Raw genomic sequence first — 25,706 nt, forward strand, 5'->3', positions numbered from 1 at the left:
TCTCTCTCTCTCTCTCTCTCTCTCTCTCTCTCTCTCTCTGTGTCCCTCTCAGCTTCTGTCGCGACAACAGGGCCCTGTGAGCATGACAGCCATGACCACTAGCCGAGGTACACTCACATTCACACACACACAAACACGAGATGTAGTAAATCTAACAATGTCTCTCTCTCTCTCTCTGTGTCCCTCTCAGCTACTGTCTCGACAACAGGGCCATGTGAGCATGACGGCCATGACCACCGTAGCGGAGGTCCTCAACAAATTGCTGGTGGTTGGCATCACAGACTCGGGTGAGTTGTCCCTTGTGTGGAGTCGAGGACTCTGGAATTTTCATCAGTAATGTATGTGGGTGGTTGGCGTATGCTCTGGTGTGGTTTGCTCCTTGATTCTTATCAAACATCCATCGTCCTTATCTCTCCTCCTTTTTTGTGTTTGTTGTTCTCTTGTAATACCTCTAATTTTCGGCACTCTATTACTTAATCGTGTTGCAAGTGCTGTAAAACTCTTTCTAAAGAGTAAAACAAATCAGCAAGAAGCTCCGGAATGTCTTGAAATAATTTTTTCCTTCGAGTAAAATGACCTATTTGTGGTGTTGCAAGTGCTGTAAAACTGGTACTTAAACTAAACTAACTCTCCTTCCTTAGATGCGGACATCCGCTACTGCGTGCTGACCTCGCTGGACGAGAGATTCGACCCTCACCTCGCCCAGGCGGAGAACCTCAGCGCTCTTTTCATCGCGCTCAACGACGAGGCCTTTGAGATCCGAGAGCGAGCCATCTGCATGATTGGACGGCTCAGCGCCAAGAACCCGGCCTACGTCATGCCTTCCCTGAGGAAAGTGCTCATTCAGGTGAGTGGAGACAAAGACTCGAGACATGATTCTCTTTAGACAGATGAGATGAGATAAGATAATAGCAATGATAGTTTGTCTGTCAGTGTTTGTCAATGACTAATGCATCCATAGAGGAAAATATTGCTTTAGAGAAAAAGAAAAATTAAAGGTTAAGATAACTTGTGACTTCTGCCATGGCCAATTTGGGTTTCAATGAGAAATATACATCTAGCCAAACATGCCATTGCTTGTCACCTCTTATGTAGCGCACTGTTTTTCTTAGCTAAGGCTATGGTGTCTTTCTCAAGAGTATGTATATATATGTGTGTGTAATTGTTTGTGTGTGTGTGTGTCTCAGATCCTGACGGAGCTGGAGCACAGCGGCATCGGTCGCAACAAGGAACAAGCGGCGCGCATGCTGGGTCACCTGGTGTCCAACACGGCGCGGCTCATCAAACCCTACATGGTCCCCATCATGGAGGTAACCATACTCAACAAGTTTTCTTCTTCTTCTCCTTCGTGGGTGGTTGGCGGGTGCTCTGGTGTGGTTTGCTTCTTCTTTCCTATAAAACATCTATCGTCTTCTTTTTGTTTGTTTGTTACTCTCTTGTAACACCTCTTTTTTTTTTAAATAGTAGAGGGTTTTACGGTGCTCGCAACTGCATAAGGTCATATGAGCGCCAAGGGGTGGGTGTCAACAGAGAAGTCTTTACAGGGAATCAGACTTAGACTGCTCACCACTCTAGCTTCAACAGCACAAGGTCTGCTTCGACTATCAAGGCACCCCAAAATAGCAGATCCCACAAGGTAGTTACAAACATATAAAAGAAGTAGAGGAAAGTGACAATAGTAAGGATCATGAAAGAAAAAGCAGCAGTTCCCTGTTGTAGATCAGGCACAGTTATGAGCGTGACATGAGTCAGCCCATTTACAATTCTACTATGCTTGAACGAGAAATGTCCCCTCCTTTGGGAATGGCCTAAAGACACTTCAGTCAGTGGCACTGCCCCGGGGGGTTAACACCTCTAATCTACGGCACTTATATGACCTTATTGTGTTGCAAGTGCCGTAAAGCTCTTACTAAAACTAAACTTCTTCTCCTTCTCGATCGCGTCACACTTGTCCAGTGTCTATTATATACTGGGCGTTGTGTTCTCATTCTCTGTTCCTTGAAACGAAATTTGTTTTTGATCTTGTGCTTGTTTTTTTTTAATGATGGGTTTAAAAAAGAAAAATTGGTTTTTTGCTTTTTGTTTTCTTTTTTGTTGTTGCTTTTGTGGCTGCTCAGAAATATTTATGTGGTTGGTTGGTTGGTGTTGCAAGTACCGTAAAACTCTTTGTACAATGTGGGTGGGGGAAGGGTGCCACAGGCTGGTCCTGCTTGTTTTGTTTCCCACTTGTTGTTGTTTGCCTGACCTGTTCCTGCCATGCACTATATGACCGTTATTGTGTCAGTGTGCTTCTCTTTGCTCTAATTCAAACTCTTACTAAAGCGAAAATCAGTTTCAGAGTGGGGAGAATAGTTTTATTGAATATCTCAGTCTTCCTGCTGGGATGTTGTATCCCTCTCAACCCAGGTTGGCCTAGACAGGCAGGGTTACAAGCTTGCCACTTAAATGATCAAAATTGTGCTGATAAGGGCATTAAAGCATCTGCATTAACTCTTTATCTCCGGCCAGCAGCTCGCCGTCAGAACCACTGTGCCAATGAGTTGGGCACATTCCTTTATGACGACTTCAACATCAAATTACTTTTCGGCATTTACGGAAAACAGGTCTCTTTTACCGAGATGTCTTTCATGAGATGAAGAACTATCGAAATAGGTTCACTTGTTTTGATCGCTGATTTAATGACCAGTTTAGTGACGTTTTTGTCATTTTTAGATTTAGTACATAAAAAAAAGGGCCCCGGCATAGTGGGTGGGTTTAACCCCCTCGAAGATAAAGAGTTAAAGAAACATTTTTAAAATGAAAATACTCAAATGAAAATCTTTTCTATGTATGTCATGCCATGTGCTATATTTTGTCCTGTGTGTTATCCTGTCCCCAGACTCTGATCCCTAAGCTGAAGGAGGCCGACCAGAACCCGGCGGTGGTCATCAGCGTGCTGCAAGCCATTGGAGAACAGGCTCAGGTAGGTTTGAATAATAATAGTAATAATAATGAAGATAGTTTCTACAGCGCCCACTCCCATGTAAACACAGCTGTAGATGCTTTACGTAAATGCATGTATGAACAATATTCACGCTCTCGACACTCACATACACACACATACACACACACACACACACACACACACACACAAACACACACACACACACACACACACACACACGCACACACACACACACAAACACACACACACACAAACAAGCACTCACGCACACATATGCACACACATGCACGCTACACACACACACACACACACACACACACACACACACACACACACACACACACACACACACACACACACACACACACACACACACACACACACACACACACACACACACACACACACACACACACACACATAAGCACTCACACACGTCTACTTGCTTATCACAGGCTATGCTGACTGCTCAGATCTCTAAGCTTCTGTAGATACGATGTTGTTGACAAGCTGTTCAAATGTTCTGAGCCTGGAAATCAAAATTTTTCAGAAAGAAGGGAAAAACTTTTATTTTTCTAGAGATTGTCCCCTACATTATGCATCTATTCTTTCTTTTTTCCTCATTCAGAATGTTAATTTTGACAAAATATTTCTTGGACATGTGCAACAGATACGGCCAAATAATATGAAACTGCATGTAAAAAATATCCTAATTTTGGGCTTAATACAACTGTACAGCTGGCTGACAATATGTAGAACACTGATTTTACTAAGTGGGTGCCTCCCGGGGCGGTGCTACTGACTGAAGTATCTTTTACCCATTCCCAAAGGGGGGACATTAACATGTTCTGTTGCACAGTAGAATTGTAAATAGGCTGATTCATCAATGTCATGATCATAACTGAGCCTGAACTGCAACTGGGAACTGCTGCTCATTCTTTTCTAATCCTTACTATCGTCATTTTTTCCTCTACTTCTTTTGCATGTTTGTCACACTCTTGTGACCCGCTATTTCCTTAAAACCTCTACTAAAACTAAAAACACTGGAACCATGTCCCCAGGTCAGCGGTCCTGACATCAGCAAGTGGATGGATCAGCTACTGCCCATCATCATGGACATGTTACAGGACTCCTCTTCTCTGCAGAAGAGAGAGGTGGGTGTTTGTGTGTGTGTGGATGTGGTTTTGTATGTGTGTGTGTGGGCGGGGGATGTGTGTGTGTGTGTATGTGTGTGTGTGTGTGTGTGAGTGTGAGAATTTGTGTGTGTGTGTTTGTGTGTGTGTGTTTGTGTGTGTGTGTGTGTGTGTGTGTTTGAGAATTTGTGTTTGTGTGTGTGTGTGTGTGTGTGTGTGTGAGAATTTGTGTGGGTGTGTGTGAATTTGTGTTTGTGTGTGTGTGTGAGAATTTGTGTGTGTGTATGTGTGTGTGTGTGTGTGTGTGTGTGTGTTTGTGTGTGTGTGTGAGAGAATTTGTGTGTGTGCGTGTGTGTTTGTATGAGTGAGTGTGTGTGTGTGTGTGGGGTATGGCTTTTTATTCTTTTCTCTCATTCTAACACCTTTCATCTGACCATCAATGATGTACTTATAGAGGCCCCAGCCATCAAATTATCTGGGTGCTGTGTTATCCTGAATCTTTGGCTCTTATACAACCCAATTGTGTTTGCAAGTGCCGTTAAACTGTGACAAAAACTAAAACCTCACCCGCGCGTGTGTGTGCGTCTGTTGTCCCAGGTAGCGCTGTGGACGCTGGGCCAGCTGGTGGAGAGCACGGGCTCGGTGGTGGAGCCCTACAGCAAGTACCCGACGCTGCTGGACGTGCTGCTCAACTTCCTCAAGACGGAGCAGTCGCACAGCATCAGGAGGGAGGTCTGTAGTCTGCGCGGTCTACTTCTTTTTGATTGTTTTTTGACCTCTTCATTGCTGTGTGGATTATATGTACTAGGCTGTGCTCTACTAAACTGGTTCTCTGCCAGTTGTCTATAGGTGAAGTTCGTTGAAATGCGTACACTCACAAAGAGACAACTGGTGATTGGCGAGTGCTCTGGTGTGGTTTGCTCCTTCTTTCCTATCAAACATCTGTCGTCCTGATCTCTCCTTCTTATTTGTTTTTGTTACTCTCTTGTAACACCTCAAATCTTCGGCACTTGTATGACTTTATTGTGTTGCAAGTGCCGTAAAACACGTAATAAAACTGAAACTGTTGCAGTATGGATATATGTACCTGGTTGTGCTCTACTAAACTGGTTCTCTGCCAGTCATCTATAGGGGAAGGTTGCTGAAATGCCTACTCTCACAACGAGACCATGGGTGATTTGCAGGTGCTCTGGTGTGGTTTGCTCCTTTTTTCCTATCAAACATCTGTCCTCATTATCTCTTCTTTTTCTTTTTTTGTTATCGTTACACTCTTGTAACACCTCAGATCTTCAGCATTTATGTGACCTAATTGTGTTGCAAGGGCTGTAAAATATTTACTAAAACAAAAACAAACAAGTGCCCTCTATGTTACTTCTCATTACTCATATAAAACAAACAAGTGCCCTCTGTGTTACTTCTCTTTACTCAAATAAAACAAAGAAGTGCCCTCTATGTTGCTTCTCTTTACTCAAATAAAACAAAGAAGTGCCCTCTGTGTTACTTCTCTTTACTCAAATAAAACAAAGAAGTGCCCTCTATGTTACTTCTCTTTACTCAAATAAAACAAAGAAGTGCTCGCTGGGGTATTGGTGTGCTTCTCTTTGCTCAAATAAACTGAACCCCCTGGGGCAGTGCCACTGACTGGAGTGTCTTTAGGCCATTCCCAAAAGGGGGACATATCTCGTTCAAGCATAGTAGAATTGTAAATGGGCTGACTCATGTCACGCTCATAACTGTGCCTGATCTACAACAGGGAACTGCTGCTTTTTCTTTCCTGTTTCTTACTATTGTCACTTTCCTCTACTTCTTTTGTATGTTTGTCACTCCCTTGTGACTTGTTATTTTGGGGTGCCTTGATAGTCGAAGCAGACCTTGTGCTGTTGAAGCTAGAGAGGTGAGCAGTCTAAGTCTGATTCCCTGTAAAGACTTCTCTGTTGACACCCACCCCTTGGCGCTCATATGACCTTATGCAGTTGCGAGCACCGTAAAACCCTCTACTATTAAAAAAAACACAAAAACAAACTGATTGCCATTAAAGAAACAGCCCAGGTATTTATGCTCCCACCTGTGATTCCCTCCCAGGTGATCCGAGTGCTGGGTCTGTTGGGTGCCCTTGACCCCCACAAGCACCGCACCAACCTGGCGGCCATCAAGGAGTCGGAGGCTTCGGCCAGCAAGTCGGAGGTCAAGCTGAGTGGACAGGACCCAAGTCTTGGAGGTCGGTTGTCTCTTATGGGTGGCTGGCGGGTGCTTTGGTGTGGTTTACTCTTCTTTCCAATGAAAATCCAATGAAAAGCCTATTGTCTTTATCTCTCCCACTTCTTTTCTTTGTATGTTACTCTCTAGTAACACCTTTAATGTTAAGCATTTATATAAACTATTTGTGTTGCAAGTGCCATCAACTTTTTAAAGTCATAGGCCTATTCCCTGCTCTGTGGCAGCAAGTTTAGACTAGTTGAAAATATGCATATGTTAACATTTTCACCATGAAAAAGACTAGAAACTCTTAATAAGAGAAAGCCGGTACTGCATAAATCTCGACCTGTTTCTGACACCGGCGTGAATATGAGTGAGATCCGCCTTTTTTAACTCAAACTTCTGACACAGATGTGAGCGTGAGTGAGATGTGCTCCTGCTCCTCTCAAAATTGCCTCCATATCTGAGTCTCAACCTGTTTCGTGGGTGGTTGATGGGTGCTCTGGTGTGGTTTGCTTCTTCTTTCCTATCAAACATCTATCGTCCTTATCTCCCCTTCTTCATTTTTATATTTGTTACTCTCTTGTATCACATGTAATCTTCTGGCGCTATTATGACCTTATGCAGTTGAGAGCGCCAAAAAACAAAAAACCTCTACTAAAACAAACAAACAACCTGTTTCTGCCACAGACGTGAACGTGAGCGAGCTGATGAGCTCGTGCAACTCCCTGGAGGAGTTCTATCCGGCTGTCGCCATCCACCTCCTGATGCGGATCATCCGCGACCCGTCGCTGGCGCAGCACCACAAGATGGTGGTGCAGGCCATCACCATCATCTTCAAGTCGCTCAACATCAAGTGCGTGCCGTACATACAGACGGTGATCCCCGCCTACCTCACCGTCTTCCGCACGGCCGATCCCAGCTTCAGAGAGGTATGTCGTCGTTGTTGTTGTGTTGTATGTTTTGTGGGTAGTTGGTGAGTGTGTCGGGGTGGTTTGCTCCCATCTTTCCTTTGAAACATCTGTCGTCCTTGTCTCCCCTCCTTGTGGATGGTTGGCGGGTGCTTTGGTGTGGTGTGCTGTGCTCCTTCTTTCCTACCAAACATCAATAGTCCTGATCTCTCCTCCTTTTTTGTGTTTGTTACTCTCTTGTAACACCTCTAACCTTCGGCACTTATATGACCTTATTGTGTTGCAAGTGCCATAAAACTCTTTCTAAAACTAAACTATCTCCCCTCCTTTTTTGTGTATGTTACTCTCTTGTAACATTTAATCTAATATTCAGCCCTAATATGACCTTATTGTGTTGCAAGAGGCGTAAAACTTACTAAAAGTAAAAAAAGAAACCCATCTATTGTCTTTATCTGTCTTACCCGAGTCTGGGGTGTAGCGGTTAGGCTCTTTGATGTCGCTCACAGGAGATGGCAGTTTGATTCCTATGTAGGGAGAATTTTTGAATTATTGAGTTTCTGTCTTTCTATAGAGATGTTCTACCTCTCTCAGCCCGGGTCGTCCCTGAGGGGAAGGGTAGGATGCCTATCTCCAATGATCTAAATGTCACCTACATTTAGCAAATCTCAGTAAAGTTTGACCAACAAAAATCTGGGTTTCAGGTAGGTACACTGAAAGAGATATGGGGTTAAATTATTACCAAAGGTGAGAAGACAAATTTTCATGATTTCGCTCTAATTAATTGTGTTGCGAGTGCTGTAAAAGTGTTACAAATACTAAGAAACTCCTCCTCCTCTCCTCTCCTCTCCAGTTCCTGTTCCAGCAGCTGGGTGTGATCATCGCCATTGTGAAGCAGCACATCAAGAACTACCTGGAGGATATCTTCAACCTTATCAAGGTATGCATGTCTAAGCATGAACATTTTTTTTTATTGGTTTTTTTTTGTCGGTTTGTTTGTTTTAGTGGGGTTCTTGTGTCCTATTTTTAAGGATGCCAAACGTTAGTCAAATGTAAGACATGTTCATTTATATTGGACAATGTTGTTAGACATTGTTGTGGTGGAAAATCACTGGAAAGTTGTTGCTGATACTGCTGTATTTGCTGCTAATGAAGAAAAATATGTGTTGAGACATATGATAGATATGATGATGAAATATTAAAAGAAGATTAGACAAGGATGATGAGAATCTATGAAATAAGAACCCATGTATAGTCTATAATGTTCTAAGTGGGTGTTTTTGTTTTTTTGGTGGAAAAGATTAACAGTGAGAGGGCTTAAATTGAAAGAGAATGTAGCTACAACAGTTTTGTTTTTCTGACCACCAGGAGTACTGGACGACGTCCACCTCGATGCAGAGCGCCATCATCATCCTGATCGAGCAGATCGTCAACGCGTTGGGCACCGAGTTCCGCATGTACCTGTCGCAGATCATTCCCCAGATTCTGCGTGTCTTCATGCATGACACCAGTGAGAACAAGATCGTCACTGCCAAGGTAGGTGTGCCGAGATGAAGCCGGTTTGAAGTGTCTGAATAATATTATGTAAATGACTCGGGGTATATATTTATGTATTTTTGTTAATCTGAGGGTCGCGTAGTGTATATTACAATATGTATTTGTGCGGCTCATTCCTCATTCATAATGATGTATATGTGTGTGTCTGTGATAAAGTGTGTGCTCTGGTGTGGTTTGCTCCTTCTGTCGTATCAAACGTCTATCGTCTTTATCTCCCCTCTTTCTTTTTTGTGTTTGTTACTCTCTTGTAGCACCTCTAATCTTCGACACTTACATGACTTTATTGTGTTGCAAATGCCGTAAGACACTTACAAAAACTAAACACCTATCGTTCTTATCTCTTCTTCTCCTTTTTTGTTTCGGTTACTCTCTTGTAACATCTATTCTTCGACACTTATATGACTTTATTGTGTTGCAAGTGCCGTAAAACTCTTACTAAAACTTAAAGGTAAAGTGTGTGTGTTTGAGAGAGAGGGGGGGTTGATCAATTGTTTCCCCGTCCAACTGACTGTGTCGTATGTTGTGTGACCCTGCACAGCAGTGGGTGGTTAGCAGGTGCTCTGGTGTGGTTTACTCCTTCTTTCCTATCAAACATTAGTGGTCTTTATATTTTCTCCTTCTTTTCTTTGTACTTTCCTTTCTATTCTTCGTATGTTACTCTCTTGTAACCCTTCTAATCTTTGGCACTTCTATAATCTATTTGTGTTACAAGTGCTGTAGAACTCTTACTGAAACTTAAACCCCCCCTCCCCACCCACAGCTCCTCAAGGCCCTGGAGATGTTTGATGGTAACCTTGACGACTACCTCCACCTGTTGCTGCCCCCTGTGGTCAAGCTTTTTGACAGTCCTGAGAACCCAATACACGTCCGCAGGTGAGTCTCACATATTTCATCCTTATCTCTCCTCCTCTTCTTTGTATTTTACTCTCTAGTAGCTCCTCAAGTCTTGGGCACTATGATGACGTATTTATGATGCAAGTGCCACAAAACCTTTTCAAAAAAGAAACTGTAGTCATCTTCTCTTCTCAGTAGTTTTTTTTTTTTTTTTAGTATCTCGGTCTTTCTGTCAGGTTGTTGCATCTCTCTCAGCCAGGCTTAGCCCTTACAGGCAGAGTCAGAAGCCCACCTTTCTAAATGATCTAAATTGTGTTGAACGGGTCATAAAAAAATGGAAAGCCAGCCTCTTAGATGATTTAAATTGTGTTGATGGGGGCGTAAAAAACACCCACATTAAAAACCCCCCCACATATTTGTTCTCAGGAGCGCCCTAGAGACCATTGACCGCCTGACCGACTCCCTGGACCTGTCGGACTACGCCTCGCGCATCATCCACCCGCTGGTGCGCACCATGGACTCGACCCCGGCCCTCCACTCGGTGTGCATGGACACGCTGTGCACGCTGGTCATCCAGCTCAACCACAAGTTCACCATCTTCATCCCCATGGTGACCAAAGTGATTGCCCGCCAGAAGATTCACCACCAGCGCTTCCACATCCTCATGACCCGCATACTCAACGTACGTCGAGAAACTCCTCCGCTGTGATTTAAAAACTTTCGGTGGCAGTGTAGTTTGCTTCTTTTATTTCTTTTACTTCTTTTCAGCGTTATTGTTGACCTTTTGTAACCCACACACACTTAATGTAGGAAGTCTTGTTTTGTCTTTCTCCGTGTTACTACTGTGGGTGGCTGGCGGGCGCTCTGGTGTGGTTTGCTCCTTCTTTCCTATCAAACGTCTATCATCCTTATCTCTCCTCTTTCTTTCCAATGAAACATGTATCTTCCTTATCTCTCCTCCTTTTCTTTGCATTTTACTCTCTTGTTGCACCTCCAATCTTCGGCACTTTTTGATCTTATTGTGTTGCAAGTGCCGTTAAACTCTTTCTAATCTAAACTTCTTTTCTTTTTTATTTCACTCTCTAGTTATGCCTCAAATCTTCAGTACTTTTTTTTCTCAGGGCACCACCATAGCAGAGGAAGAAGACGATCCAATCCTGATGAAGAAGGAGAGGATGGATATTCTCATCCGTAAAGGCAAGGACCGCTCGGATAACGCTCCGGATACCACAGCATTCAAGAAGCTCAGTGTCAACTTTGACACCATGAAGCGGGTACGATGTAGTTTTAGTTTTAGTAAGAGTTTAACGGCACTTTCAACACTACTAGGTCATATCGGTGCTGAAGGTTAGAGGTGTTACTAGAGAGTAACTTACATAGAAACAGGGTAGAGAGAGTAAGATTAGAAAGCGTATGTTTATGTGCAAGATCATGTGTATAAGTACATATTGCTGACGTTCTTTGATTATGGTGTAAGGTGTTTTTTAAAGTTTGAGTAATACAAAATCCCCTCAAAGTAAGCCTCTACCATCCTGTCTTTTTCTATGTGCGGACAGCTGTGTGTCTAAGAAGGATTGGATGGATAATGTGTGTGTGTGTGTGCACGTGTTTGTGCGTGCGTGTGTGTGTGCGTGCATGCATGTGCTTGTGGGTGTACATGCACGGGCGTGTATGTGTGTGTTGAGAGACAATATTACGTGAGATGACTGTACTTTGTCTCTGTGTCTAGGCCCTGGAGACTGGCCTCAGTGTGTTGAAGGAGGACGAGATGGAATGTGTGTGCGTTCGTTTGTGCATATGTGCGTGCATACGTGTGGATGTATGTATGCGCCGCATATTTTGAAAATATTTTGCGATGACATTGGCATACATTTTTTCTGATCTTGTCTGTGTCTAGGCTTTGGAGACTGGACGCCGTGTGTCGAAGGAGGACTGGATGGAATGGCTGAGGAAACTGAGCATCGAGCTGCTGAAGGAGTCGCCGTCCCCCGCCCTGCGCTCCTGCCTGGCCTTGGCTCAAACTTACAACCCTCTGGCTAGGTACCCTCACACAGCATAATTATTAAAAATTTTTTTTTTTTTTAGTAAGAGTTTTAGGTCATATAGAATGCTGAAGATTAGAGGTGTTACTAGAGAGTAACTTACAAAGGAAAGAAGGAGGAGAGACAAGGACTACAGATGATTGATAGGAAAGAAGTGTCTCTCTCTCTCTCTCTCTCTGTCTCTGTCTCTGTCTCTCTGTCTCTCTCTCTCTCTCTCTCTCTCTCTCTCTCTCTCTCTCTCTCTCTCTCTCAATCAATTCTTCAGTCACCAGGGACTTGTTCAACTCTGCCTTCCTGGCCTGCTAGACTGTCTACCTTTCTTCTTTCCAAGGACAAAATGACTGATATTGTTTCAGTGTGCTGCTCATCCATCCATCCGTTTGTCAACCATTCTACCTTTCAATCAATCTGTAAATCATCCATTCAATCAATCAATCAATCGATCACCAGGGACCTGTTCAACTCTGCCTTCCTGGCTTGCTGGACAGAGCTGACGGAGATCCAACAGGACGACGTGATCGCCAGCCTGGAGAAGACCTTGAACTCCCCGGAGATCCCCGAGATCATGCAGACGCTGCTTAACCTCGCTGAGTTCATGGAGCACTGCGACAAGGTCGGTCGGCTCAGCTTTGTCGTGATTTGAAGCATTTTAAATTGGCCGTAAGAATGATGTGTGTCACGACAGACGCGGTGGAATCAGGCGCTCGTAAATTTTTGGGCATGTGGAGTTACTGGTATCGTCTGAAAGCATATTCATTTGTTGTACTTTTAAATGAAAGAAATACTCGTCTATCTTGAAGGAGGTGAAGGCGCCTGGTTTCAGTGGTGAAATTAGCGAGAAAATGGCCGCCAAGTTTCGGTAACTCCAATTGCTAAAGAGTCCTTGAAAACTGAAAAATGACACATTTTGTGCCTTTAATCAACGTTTTTCCGTAAAATCTCTTGGAAATATGTTTTTACATGGACATAAATAAATTAAAACTAAAACTAAACTCCTACTTCACTGTTGTACTCATATGTCCTAATAGTGTTGCAAGTGGAGTAAAACTATAATAAAAAAATAAAAACAAACTTCTTCCTCATTTGGGCAATTATATGTCCTAATTGTGTCGCAAGTGGCGTAAAACTTTAATAAAAACTAAACCTGTATGTGTATGTGTGTGTGTTTGTTGTGCGCCGCAGGGACCTCTGCCAGTGGACGGACACCTGCTGGGCGAGCAGGCCATGAAGTGTCGAGCCTATGCCAAGGCCCTGCACTACAAGGAGTATGAGTTCCACAAGGGGCCTAACACACAGATCTTGGAGAGTCTGATCAGGTGAGGGGCTGTGTGTGTGTGTGTGTGTGTGTGTGTGTGTGTATGTGTGTGTGTGTGTGTTTTGTGTGTGTGTGTGTGTGTTTGTGTGTGTGTGTGTGTGTGTGTGTTTTGTGTGTGTGTGTGTGTGTGTGGGTAGTTTGTGTGTGTGTGTTTGTGTGTGGGTGTGTTTTTGTGTGGGTGTGTTTTTGTGTGTGTTTGTGTGTGTAGGATGAGGTGTGTGTGTGTGGGCCCAAGCACACAGATTGAGGAGAGTCTGATCAGGGAAGGGGGTCTGGGGTTTTTGTATGTGTGTGTTTGCTTTTGTATGCGTATGTTTGTGTGTACGTTAATCTGAGTTTGTTTAGGTGTTCTGGGTTTTAAAAAAAGTGGTCTAGTTTGATCCTTCTTTCCTATAAAAAAATAAATTATCATTATCTCTCCTTTTCTTTGTGAGTCGCTCTTTAGTAACACCTGTAATCTTTTTCAATTCTGTCACTTACTTGGGTTGCAAGTTTTAATGAACGACTAACAGTTTTTGGTTTCATCGTTTTCATCTGTGTATGAAACAATCACATCATTTTTGTTTTGTTTCCCTGCAGCATCAACAACAAACTTCAGCAGAGAGAAGCTGCCAAGGGAGTCTTGTCTTATGCCATGAAACACAACCATGCTAACCTGGTGAGTGGACACACTGCCAAAATCTGTGTCTATGATGGAGTGGTTAGGTGCGTTTCCATTGCACGCAGGAGATCGGAGTTCGTTTCTTTAGTTGGGAGGACTTTTTACGAGTGTCTAGATTTTTTTGCTTGGATGTTGTTTCCCTCTAAGCCCGTTTTAGCCCTGACAGGCAGGGCTGGAAGCCCACCCACCCGCTAAATGATGTAAATTGTGTGGATGGGGGTTTAATTCTTTGAGCCCAGAATTGATTTCCAGGATTAGATGGAATTTTTTTTTTTACAACTTGACTCAACTACTTTCAGAACATGTGCTTCGATTCAAGTCAAAGAACGGACATAAACACAACGACAAAGGTGTTTAGTTTCTCTTGGAGAAGCTTTGTACAAGGTTTTATTCGCATTCATAGCTGTAAGAATCTCCTTATGATCATTATAACTTTGTGTAGTTCACCTGAGCCGCTGGGAGAGGTCGCTCATCATTCGTCATTTTGGGTAGAAGCTTCTGCCGCTCCGGGTTTAATGAATTAAAAACATTTACACAGAAAATAAAAAAATATAAAATGAACTCTTTACTTAAATGATAAAAAGGAGAATAACTTCAGAAAGTGATATGATTTTGTGTCTGTTTGTGCTTGTGTTTTGTCAGAAGCTACAGGAGAGCTGGTATGAGAATCGTCACAAATGTGAGAAGGCTCAGATATAACCTATTTGTGTTCTAAGTGTTCTAAAACTTATACTAAAACTAATCAAAAGAAAAGAGCACAACACCAGAAAGTGATTTTTTTTCCCTATTACTTTTCTTAGTCCTATAGAATCTAATGAACAGAGAAAGAACAAGAAGAAGAAAAAGAAGAAGCACAACACCAGAAAGCAATATGATTTTGTGTGTGTGTGTTTGTCAGAAAGTGCAGGAGAAAACTTTTAATTAACACTAAAAGTAAAAAGTTTTTGAAAGGAGCACACTAGAATGTCATATTTTTCATGTTTGTGTGTGTATTATCAGAAAGTCCAGGAGACCTGGTACGAGAGGCTCCACGAGTGGGAGGCTATATTATGACCAGTTTGTGTTAGTTTTAGTTTAGTTTTAGTAGAGCGTTTACGGCGCTCGCTACTGCCTAAGTAGTTTGTGTTAGAAGTGGCGTAAAACTCTTGAATAACACTAAAACCAGGTATGATTCTGTGTGTCTGTGTGTTTATGTTGTCAGAAAGTGCTGGAGAACTGGTACGAGAAGCTGATCGAGTGGGAGAAGGCGCTGCAGGCGTACCAGTTTGTGCTAAAGTGGCGTAAAACTCTTGATTAACACTAAAACCAGATACGATTCTGTGTGTCTGTGATGTGTGTTTATGTTGTCAGAAAATGCAGGACAGCTGGTACGAGAAGCTGCATGAGTGGGAGAAGGCAATATTATGAACAGTTTGTGTTAGTAGTGGTGTAAAACTCTTGAATAACACTAAAACCAGATATGATTCTGTGTGTTTTTGTTGTCAGAAAGTCCAGGAGAGCTGGTACGAGAAGCTGCACGAGTGGGAGAAGGCGCTGCAGGCGTACCAGAGGAAGCAGGAGCAGAACAAGGAGGACAACACGCTCACCCTGGCCCGCATGAGGTGTCTCGAGGCCATGGGAGACTGGTGAGATCACGGACTGTTTGGCGAGACCCTCTTCTTCTTCCTCCTCCTCCTCTTTGATTTCTCTTTCACACTGTCTCTCTCACGGGTGATTAGAGGGCGCCACTGGTCGGTCCTACTTCTTTACTTTCCCTCTGTTGTTTCTGTCTGTCTGTCTCGCAGGTGGTTGGAGGGCGCCACTGGTCGGTCCCACTTCTTTACTTGCCCTCTCTTGTTTCTGTCTGTGTGGGTGGTTGGAGGGCGCCAAAGGTAGATCCTACTTCTTTACTTTTCCTCTGTTGTTTCTGTCTGTCTGTTTGTGCGGGTGGTTACAGAGCACCACTGGTAGGTCCTACTTCTTTACTTTCTCTCAGTTGTTTGTTGTCTTTCTTACTGTTTCCCAGCACTAAATGACCATTTTTTGTTGTTGATATGCTTCAATTTACTCAAACAAACTGACTCCCTCCCTCCCTCCCTCCTTCCACTTTCCTACCTTTGTGTCCTCGTCCTATTTTCCCAGTGAGGCCACAGGCTCTTTGTCTTCTGTTCGTCTTCATTCGATTCCTCATCCTCCTTCTTCTCCTCCTCCTTTCGCCTCTCCACCCCTTTCCTCCTCCTCTTTCTTCTCCTCCTACTTGTGCCTCTCTGCCCCTCTCATTGTTTTATTTCCATTTTCTCCTTGTCTTCCTGCTCTTCTCTTATGTTGGGACCTAAAACAGATATGATACAATTGGGTAGAGGTGAAAACATTAGCCCGATATAGAAGAAAATGGAGAGGTCTTGTTGGTGACCTTTATTTTGGCATGGGGTCAGAAAGGATGATGATGATGAGGAGGATGATGATGATGATGATGATGATGATATGATGATGGTGATATGATGATTCCTGTTCTTTTACTTCTTCTTTTATCTGATTGATCGTTCCCTCATTGTATTGTTGTTGAGCAAGTATGCTGAAACCGAATAAAAATCCTTTCTTTATGTTAGAGAAGTGGGTGGTTGGCGTGTGTGCTTGGGTGTGGTTTGCTCCCTTGTTTCTTATCAAACATCTATCGTCATAATCTCCCCACATTCTTTTCTGAGTTTGTTACTCTCTTGCAACACCTTTGATTTTTAGCACTTATACAACCTAATTGTGTTACAACTGCTGTAAAACGCTTACTAAAACAAACGTTATGCCGGAGAAATGATCTTTGTGCATCAAACTTCCAACTGACATGACAGTTGATGGATTCGTTCATCTGTTTTATTTCTGGTTATTTCCCCCCCCCCCCCCCCCCTCCCCCCACAGGAACCAGCTGCACGAGATCGCGCTGAACCGTTGGCCCAGTGTGTCTGATGACGTGCGTACCTCCATGGCACGCATGGCCTCTGTGGCTGCCTGGGGTCTGGGTAAGTCACAGGAGACTGCTGCACACATTGTGGGTGGGTGGGTGGGTTGTGGGCGGATGCTCTGATGTGGTTTGCTACTTCTGTTCTATTGGAACATCTGTCGTTTTTATCTCTTGTATGGTGCTCCTATGACCTTAATCAGTTGCAAGCGCCGTAACACTACTAAACTAAAACGGTCTCTTTTATTTCTTTTAATTGTTTTATATGTTACTTCCTTGTAACATCTCTAATCTTGAACACTAATAAGCCTCGCGCCCACTTGTTATTTTTTGCCGACTCCAGGCAAAGCACTGTATGCAAATTAGATATTTTGCTTGCTTCTCGCAAAGTTTATTGTGCAACACGATTTTCGTGCACAATCTTTTGCCTTGCGTGGAATCTGCAGCCGCTCTTCGATTCACCCAAGAAAACGGATAATTTTGAACCGTAGGCGTATTTTTGGTCCCAATTTCATTTGATATTTGCAAGAAATAATTGTTTTACATTCCATTCCATACATTTGAGCCGTTCTTAAAAGCAATTGAGGCAATAATTTCGATATGAAGGCTTCATGGCCTAGATTTGGACCTATCTAGATCTAGGTCAGCTCTGTGTAGCGTCAAACTACAGACTCGAGATTTTGCCTGTCTTCGGCAAGCGGCAAATGGGCGCGCATCATTTTTTTGTGCCTGGGCGATGACGTCACGAAAACGCATTTCCTGGAACTTGCAAAAAATTATAGTGGGCGTGCCACCATATGAACTAACGGTGTTACCAAAACTAAACTAGGACATTGTGGCCCCTTTTTCATTTGGTAAACCATGGGGGAATGGGTAAAAGTAAAGTCACACACACACGCACGCACGCACGCACGCACACACGCACGCACGCACACACACACACACACACACACACACATGCACACTCACACCACACACACACACACACACACACACACACACACACACATGCACACACACACCACACACACACACACACACACACACACACACACACACACACACACACACACACACACACAATATCTTTGCCCTTCACTTATCACAACCATCACTGCTCATTGTTTCCTATTTCTATAAGTCAAAACTTTAACCGCACTTTGACCCTCACTGTGCATGAGGTTAAATGGTTCGAAATGGGGGGTATACTTTATTTTTTATAGGAGAATGAATAATACTTTTTACTTTTCGGTTCAAGTTGTATGAAAAAGCCATACAAAAAACCTCATCCCCTTTTATTGATCCAGGAGAGGAAATTTGGTTTTGCAATGATGTAACATATAGGCCAAGTATACATACTGGAAGTGTCGTCAACTGAAGGCATAACTGACTCGGCTACAGCTTCCTATGGTTGGGCATTTCTTTTTTATAGATAGGTTTTGTTTGTGCGCATAGAGCATGCTTTGTGGAGCGGGGGAAACTTCTGTGTTTTCTTGCTGAATACACTGTCTATTGTTTGCAAATTTTACTCAGGGTTCCTGCTGCCTCCTTGAATTCATGAGTCCTTGAAAACTCCTTGAATTTGCATTCAAGGAAAAATCTCTTTGAATTTGAGGAACCTCCTTGAGTACTCCCTAAATTTCACCCGATCGGACAAACAAAATTTGTAGGAAAATCGAAAGCACGATTCCTTTTGGACAAGTGTACGCCTATTGGAAATAGGCTTTCAGCATGAATTTCTTGACCAAATCTCCTTGAATTAAAAAAAATTTCTTCTTGAAATCTTGCATTTGGTGGGTAGTTAATGGCAGGAACCCTGTTTACTGTATGGTAACTGGTATGCTCTATGGCAAATAACTATCCCCCCTCCCCATGTACAGGCCAGTGGGACAGTGTGGAGCAGTACCTGTGCTTCATCCCGCGCACCAGTCACGACGCCGCCTTCTTCCGGGCCGTGTTCGCCCTGCACTCGGAGAACTACCAGACGGCTCAGCAGGTGGGTGGGGGTGGGGGGGGGGGGGGGCTGGTGGATGGTTGGGGCGGGAACCTGTTCCAGATGGTTTGTGGGTGGTGGATGTTTGAAATTGTTTAAAGTGATGGATATAGACCGAAGGACTAGAACCCAGATGGCCGCTGGATCAGAAAAGTAAAGTAAAGTAAAGTGGCAGATGTTTGAAACAGTTTACGGAAAGTGGACGTTTGATGGGCCAACTCAAGATGTTCAGTTGCAAACTTTTCTTTTTGCATGCTATTTGAATTGATGATTTTGCGATTTTGAAAGAAATCCACGAATTCAAGTCATTCGGGAAATGTCACTTCTGTATTGGAACCCAAATAGAGAATTTCTATTGCCTATTAGTATTCATAACTTTCATGAAAATTGAGATGGAACCTGCCATGTTAACTCTTAGAGGTCGCCGTGTCTTTCTGTCTTGATGCCGTGGGTGGTTGGCGGGTGCTCTGGTGTGGTCTGCTCCTTCTTTCCTATCAAACATCTTTTTTCCTTATCTCTCCTTCTTTTTTGTGTTTGTTACTCTCTTGTAACATCTTTAATAATCTTCAGCACTTATATTGTCTTATTGTGTTGTAAGTGTGGTAAAACTCTCACTAAAACTAAAACTGACTAGATGCTGTATTATTGTTTTGTTTTTTCTCATTTGCCGTGAATGTCTCAGCTGTTTAGTGTAAGACAGTCATTTGAAGTTTTGAAAAAAGACATATGATGAGGTTTTGCACTGTGCAGGTGATCTTTTTGTTTTTACTGCACTTTCATCCTCTTATATTTAATCTTCGTTCCTGTTTGGAACGTTTTTGTGGGTTATGAGTGCTTAAATGTTGCTAGAAATCTTATCCATTTCAATGCTAAAAGTGCTAGTGTTTATTATTTCAAGCAATACTTGCTGCCACAGAATAACACTTCTTACTTATATTATAACCCATTTGTGTTGCAAGTGCTGTAAAATGTTTTCTAAAACTAAACCCGTAGGTGGTTGGCGGGTGCTCTGATGTGGTTTGCTCCTTCTTTCCTAGCAAACATCTGTCGTCCTTATCTCCCCTCCTTCTTTTTTGTGTATGTTACTCTCTTGTAACACATAATCTATTCTTGGCCCCTTATTGTGTTGCAAGTGCCGTAAAACTCTTACTAAAACTAAACTAAAACTAAACCCCTCTCTCCCTCCTCCACAGTGCATTGACAAAGCCCGAGACATTCTGGACACTGAGCTGACGGCCATGGCTGGGGAGAGCTACAACAGAGCTTACGGGGTAGGTGGTTTCTTCTTTTTCTAGTTTTTGCTCTTGTTGTTGCTGGTGTAGTTGTTGTTGTCATTGTTGCTGGTGTTGTTGTATTGTTTTTGTTATCCCTTAGGCTTGGTGGGTGGTCGGCGGGTGCTCTAGTGTGGTTTGCTCCTTCTTTCCTATAAAAAATCTATCTTCTTTATCTCCCCTCCTTCTATTTTGTGTTTGTTACTCTCTAGTAACACTTCTAACCTTCGGCACTTAAATGATCTTATTGTGTTGCAAGTGCCGTAAAACTGTTACTAAACTAACTAAAAACCTTAGGCTTGGGGTTTAACTCTACTCTTGTGACAGAGCTTTTTGGGGCGTGTTGTTTCTTTTGTAGCTGTTGTTGTTGTTGTAATTGATGTTGTTGTTGTTGTTGTTGGTGGTGTTGTAATTGTTATTGATTTGTTGTTGCAATTTGTGTTGCAATTGCCATAAATCTGAAAGGCAGGGTTGGAAGCCTGCATCCTAAATAATCTAAATTGTGTTGATGGGGGGCATAAGAACATAACATTATGAAACATTTCTATGATTCCCGATCTCTCTCCGCCAGGCGATGGTCAATGTCCAGATGCTGTCAGAGCTGGAAGAGGTGATCCAGTACAAGCTGGTGCCAGAGCGTCGGGATGCCATCAAACAGATGTGGTGGAACCGACTCAAAGTGAGGCCCCCCTCCTCCCCCCCCCCCCCCCCACACACACACACTGGGACGCTAGTTTCAGAATGTCCTATCTTTCTCATAGAAGTCTTTGTTTATCTTGTAAATACATCTCATTTTTAAATTCTTTTTTTTTTTTTTAGCCATTCTTTGATTATGTATTGCCTTAATTTGACATCTTTTAAATGTTTTTGTTGTGAATTCCTTACTGTAGAAAGTACTTTTGGTGAGTTGGTGAAAAATAATTGTATAAAAACCTTTATTTTTGGGGGGTTTTTTTTTTTGGTGTGGGTATTTTGGAAAATTGGTATGGGTGTGTGTGTGGGAGGGGGGGGGGGGGGGGGGTTTGTGCCAGAGTGATACAATTTTTAATATTTCTTTAAAAAAAAAAAAATTGAATGTCTATTTGATTCCTGCTTTTGTTGAAGCCAAATTGTGATTTTTAAAAAAAATCTTTATGGGTGGTTGGCTGCTTCTTTGCTATCAAACATCTACTGTCATCCTAGTCTCTTCTCCTTCTTTTCTTTATTTCTTACTCTCTATGAAGACCTTTCATATTCAGCACTTATACGACGTAATTGTGTGGCAAGTGCAGTAAAACCCACTTGAAAGCTAATAATTCCTTGACCTTGGTTGGCGGGTGCTCTGATGTGGTTTGCTTCTTCTTTCCTATCAAACGTGTATCGTCCTTATCGCTCCTCTTTTTTTTTGTTGTATTTATTACTCTCTTGTAACACCTCTAATCTTCGGCACTTATATGACCTTATTGTGTTGCAAGTGCCGTAAAACTCTTACTAAAACTAAAACTTTGACCTTGTACGTCACTCCCAGGGCTGTCAGAGAGTGGTGGAGGACTGGCAGAAGATCCTACAGGTCCGGTCGCTGGTCATCTCTCCGATGGAAGACATGGACGCCTGGCTCAAGTACGCCAGTTTGTGCCGCAAGAACGAACGACTGGTGGGTACACTGGTTTTGTTTTTTTGGGGCTTTTTCTTCTTCTAAATCTACTAAATCAACAACAATACTTTCTCTCTATATACATCAGCAAACAATTGTGTTGCCTTGCGGTGAAGTCCAGTACTGGTCAAAATAATGAAATTGAAGAAACTGACAAATTTTTCACCCTTCAGGCACTTTTTATCGAAATGGGCTCGGGATGGAGGGTGTCTTGGCATCTTTTATGTCCACTTAAAAACACATTTCGGTGTGATTCCGTAAAAAAATTGATTAAAGGCACAACAAAAATGTAAATTTGCATTTTCCTAGGACACTCAAGCTTTGGGAGTCACTAAATTTTGCTGGCCATTTTCTTGTCTGACACCAGGCAACCCCCATCTCCTTCAAATGAAAATATCTTGACTTCTATTCAAGAGACCAGGGTATTTTTGTCTTCAAAAACAAGATAAGGGAAAAAGCTTTAAGATTATTTATGCCAATAACTTCATATGCCCCAAAATTGATGTGCGCCTGATTCCTCGGTGTGGTGACACATTTGTGTTGCAAGTGCCGTAAAACTTGTGCTAAAACCGAATAAAAAAATCTGCCTCATTTATCAGGCCCTGTCCCACAAGACACTAGTGACCCTGCTGGGAGTGGACCCGTCGAAACAGCCGGACCACAACATCCCCACCACCCACCCCAAGGTCACTTACGCATACCTCAAGCACATGTGGAAGGACAACCATAAGGTGAGGGGTGATTCTGTGTGTGTGTGTGTTTGAGTGAGTGAGTGTATGTGTGTGTGTGTGTGTGTGTGTATGTGTGTGTGTGTGTGTGTGTGAGTGTGTGGTGTGTTTGTGTGTATGTGTGTTTGTGTGTGTGTGCGTGCGTGCGTATGTGTGACCTATTTGTATTGTAGGTGCCATGAAACTCTTAGTAAAAGTAAACGAATTTTGAAATAGCTGCATGTGTAGCATGTCATGTGCATGTTGTCGCTGTTGCAACCAATCCTCTTCAATACAAATTTTGAGAAGTTTTGATTTTTTAACACGCTCCTGAAGCTGTATCAAAGATGCATCTTTCAGCATCACTAACATACAGTTTAGTGCTATGGTCGAAGCTTAGTTTTCTTGCTTTTTATTATTCCTGATAGGTCTTCTCTTCTTCTTCTATCCCGTGGTTGGGGCAACCCTGAGGGCCACCACTGCATCTGACAACCAGCTCTCGCTGTTTCTCTCTGTCCTCTGCTTTCCTCAGATTGTCACCCATTGTCTTCCCTGTCCCCTCTGTGATGTCGTCCTCCCATCTCCTTCTCTGCCTTCCTTTCTTTCTCTTTCCTTGTACGGTTCCCTGTAGGATTGTTTTGGCAAGTCCTGTGGATCCTGTGACATGCCCATATCATTTTAATTTTCGTCTCTTCTCTGTGGTCAGTAGTCAGTAGATCTTCATGCTGCCCTTCTGTGTTTGTGATTCTGTTGCGTACCTCAGTTTTTGAAATAATACCTGATAGGTACAACACAACAAAAACTAGTTTTTTGTCTCAGGTGTAAAAAGTATCTAAATGGACCTAACTGTAACGCTTGTGACACCAACGATATTTAGAGAGTGTGTGTCAAATACTTATGTGTGGCATCATGTGTGTCTTCATGTGTGTCTGTTTGTTTGTTTGTTCCACAGAAAGAGGCGTACGTGAAGCTCCAGCATTTCGTCCGACAGTCACTGCAGACCAAGTCTCTGCAGATCATGGGCCCCGACGAGGCCGGTCAGAGGGCAAAGCTCAACCAACTGACTGCCAGGTACGTTCTCAACTCCCCCGCCCCGCAGATAGCACGGAGCACGCTCCCCACCACACCTACTGAGTTGGTGTTTGGCGGGAAGTGACCAAATTGTGGGGTTTGTTCCTTCTTTCCTATCAAGCGTCTGTCGTCGTACTCTCCTCCTCGTTTTCTTTGTATGCTACTCTCCAGTATCGTGTGTAATCTGGGTCACTTTTATGACCTATTTGTGTTGCAAGTGCCGTAAAACTCTTGTTTTACTTTTTGTTTGTTTTAGTAAGAGGTTTTTACGGCGCTCGCAACTGCATAAGGTCATATGAGCGCCAGAAGTTTAGAGGTGTTACAAGAGAGTAACAAACATAAAAAAGGAGGGGTGATAAGGACGATAGATGTTTGATAGGAAAGTAGAAGCAAACCTCACCAGAGCAACGGCCAACCACCCACCGTAAAACTCTAACTAAAAGTTTAAAAAATTGCTCCTGTTTGGTCAGATGTTGCCTGCAGCTGGGAGTAACTCGTTTTGCCGGAGCGACTCACAATTGTATTTTCTTCCCCCGCTTGGATAGATGTTATATGCTGCTCTTTTCTTCCTGTACGGTCAGATGTTACCTGGGGTCTCTCGTGGCCTAGAGGTTAAGGTGTTCGCCTCTCATCCAAAGGTCCCGGGTTCGAATCCGGGTAGCGACGGAAAAAATTTTCTTCTCTAAAATTGTCTCCTTTCACCTCCTTTCCTGCTCTCAAGCCATATTCCTTCGCCTGCTTTCATCTCCACTTCTGCCCCCACCCCCTCATCTCCTTTGCCCACTCCCGTGGGCACCTGACTCTTTCTGCAGCCTTTCTACTGCTTCTCCATGGCTCCTTCTTACTGCTGTCTTTCAGCCACACCCCTGATCTTCTGGTAGGAAAGGTCTACACCTAGCCTTCTTGGACAAAGGCAAAAAATCTCAGAGGTCCCGTATGCAAGTTGCGCACGTTAAAGATCCCTTGGGGGGTCCAAAATCGATAACAGTAGGCTTCGGCCGGCACTCAGGCAAATTTCAAAATTTCCTACCAACTGAAAATGTTTAATGTGTCCTGCGCGCTCATATGATCTTATGCATTTGCGAGCGCCATAAAACTCTTACCAAAAAAAAAAGAAAAAAAAAAGATGTTACCTTCGACTTGGAAGTAACGTATTTTGCCAGTGCGTCTCACAATTGTTATTTTTCTTCCTGTACAGTTATATGTTACCTGCTACTTGGATAACATATTTTGCCAGCGCGTCTCACAATTGTTTTTTTCTTCCCGTTTGGTCAGATGTTACCTACGGCTGGGCCAGTGGTCAGAGGATGTGCACGGCATCTCGGAGGAGTCCATCCCGCAGATCCTCGAGTACTACAACCTGGCGAAGGAACACGACGACACCTGGTACAAGGTCAGTCAGGACATGCAGGGAATGTACATGGGGGGGGGGTGCTGGGAGGATGAGGATGGCGTCAGTGACAATTTTCAATTTTTGTTTTCGTTTTGAACTTTTGTTCGGCTTGTTTTGTTTTGTTCAACAACACATTGTTTTTCATCAGTGGAGGCTGTAGTTGTTTACTAGTGATATAAATATACAACATTCAAACATGGGAAGAATAGCAGCAGTACCTATTGACTGCATCTACGTGTATATTTTAACCCTATCCATACGCCCTGGGGTCATTAATTTGTACCCCCAGGGTTGTATTCTTCACATTTTAGAATACTTCTAGTGGGAAGATCTCTTTGAAACTTTCAGTATTTCTCAAAAAATCTTTTTGACAGACTACTATGCAAAGCGTACGGATCGGATTAACGAGTAAATTTCCTCTTTGGAAAGTGGTGGCACTGAGTTCCCCTCATCATATGGATACGATAGTAAAACACTACGTACGGATAGGGTTAAAAGTGACGCATGACAGAGTCTTGCACTGAGCGGTCCATAAGAACACGCGAAGGAAAGGCTCTAGTTCTGAAGATTCCTGTGACTTGTTCTGTTTTTACCTCTGAGGTCATCACTTGCTGTTTGATGAATGTGGAGGAAAATTGTTGACCTTTATTTAAATTACTTACTGGAGCTGTTCTTAGAGGTTTTTTGTTTTTGTTTGGAGGGGGGGGGGGGGCTGAGGTGGAGGAAGGTGGTATTTTGTTCTCCACTAGACAAAAATGTAGTTTTGAAGGTTGGCAGGCGCTATGATAGCTCGGTTGGTATCCTGCTAGACCACCACCACCAACAACAACACCAACAAAAAGAAACAACAACAAAAACAAGAGCAACAACAACAACAACAGCAACTACAGTAACAACAACAACAATAACTGGCAGTGTTTCTATCACATGACAGGCGTGGCACTCCCTAGCCCTGATGAACTACGAGGCCGTGCTGTTCTACAAGCAGAGAGAGCAGGCGGCCGGCGTGGCGGCAGGCTACGCGACCCCTGAGGGCGCTCTGGACATTCCCCCGAGGCTGGACCTGAACTCTTCGCCCAGGCCCGAGTCGGTCAGTGTGTACGGCTTTGTGTGTGT

The 25,706-nt window shown here is 43.2% G+C and overlaps 1 protein-coding gene across 4 annotated transcripts in view; it reads left to right on the forward strand.

The window, feature by feature from the left end:
- Nucleotides 1-25,706, forward strand: part of LOC101849361 (serine/threonine-protein kinase mTOR) — a 62,301-nt gene that overhangs the window by 22,779 nt on the left and 13,816 nt on the right. For all 4 annotated transcript variants that reach the window (XM_035968706.1, XM_035968707.1, XM_035968708.1 and 1 more), the window contains 27 exons: nucleotides 191-287; nucleotides 642-847; nucleotides 1,188-1,310; nucleotides 2,879-2,962; nucleotides 4,006-4,098; nucleotides 4,675-4,809; nucleotides 6,160-6,295; nucleotides 6,964-7,205; nucleotides 8,035-8,121; nucleotides 8,550-8,717; nucleotides 9,499-9,611; nucleotides 9,999-10,254; nucleotides 10,694-10,846; nucleotides 11,470-11,612; nucleotides 12,065-12,227; nucleotides 12,797-12,930; nucleotides 13,509-13,587; nucleotides 15,076-15,215; nucleotides 16,483-16,583; nucleotides 18,403-18,518; nucleotides 19,709-19,786; nucleotides 20,358-20,465; nucleotides 21,294-21,419; nucleotides 22,019-22,150; nucleotides 23,079-23,197; nucleotides 24,473-24,590; nucleotides 25,525-25,680. In XM_035968706.1, coding sequence (XP_035824599.1) covers nucleotides 191-287; nucleotides 642-847; nucleotides 1,188-1,310; nucleotides 2,879-2,962; nucleotides 4,006-4,098; nucleotides 4,675-4,809; nucleotides 6,160-6,295; nucleotides 6,964-7,205; nucleotides 8,035-8,121; nucleotides 8,550-8,717; nucleotides 9,499-9,611; nucleotides 9,999-10,254; nucleotides 10,694-10,846; nucleotides 11,470-11,612; nucleotides 12,065-12,227; nucleotides 12,797-12,930; nucleotides 13,509-13,587; nucleotides 15,076-15,215; nucleotides 16,483-16,583; nucleotides 18,403-18,518; nucleotides 19,709-19,786; nucleotides 20,358-20,465; nucleotides 21,294-21,419; nucleotides 22,019-22,150; nucleotides 23,079-23,197; nucleotides 24,473-24,590; nucleotides 25,525-25,680 — 3,606 coding nt within the window. The remainder of the gene's footprint in view (nucleotides 1-190; nucleotides 288-641; nucleotides 848-1,187; nucleotides 1,311-2,878; nucleotides 2,963-4,005; nucleotides 4,099-4,674; nucleotides 4,810-6,159; nucleotides 6,296-6,963; nucleotides 7,206-8,034; nucleotides 8,122-8,549; nucleotides 8,718-9,498; nucleotides 9,612-9,998; nucleotides 10,255-10,693; nucleotides 10,847-11,469; nucleotides 11,613-12,064; nucleotides 12,228-12,796; nucleotides 12,931-13,508; nucleotides 13,588-15,075; nucleotides 15,216-16,482; nucleotides 16,584-18,402; nucleotides 18,519-19,708; nucleotides 19,787-20,357; nucleotides 20,466-21,293; nucleotides 21,420-22,018; nucleotides 22,151-23,078; nucleotides 23,198-24,472; nucleotides 24,591-25,524; nucleotides 25,681-25,706) is intronic.

Source organism: Aplysia californica, unplaced genomic scaffold (assembly GCF_000002075.1).
Source record: "Aplysia californica isolate F4 #8 unplaced genomic scaffold, AplCal3.0 scaffold00077, whole genome shotgun sequence".
Classification (NCBI taxonomy): domain Eukaryota; kingdom Metazoa; phylum Mollusca; class Gastropoda; order Aplysiida; family Aplysiidae; genus Aplysia; species Aplysia californica.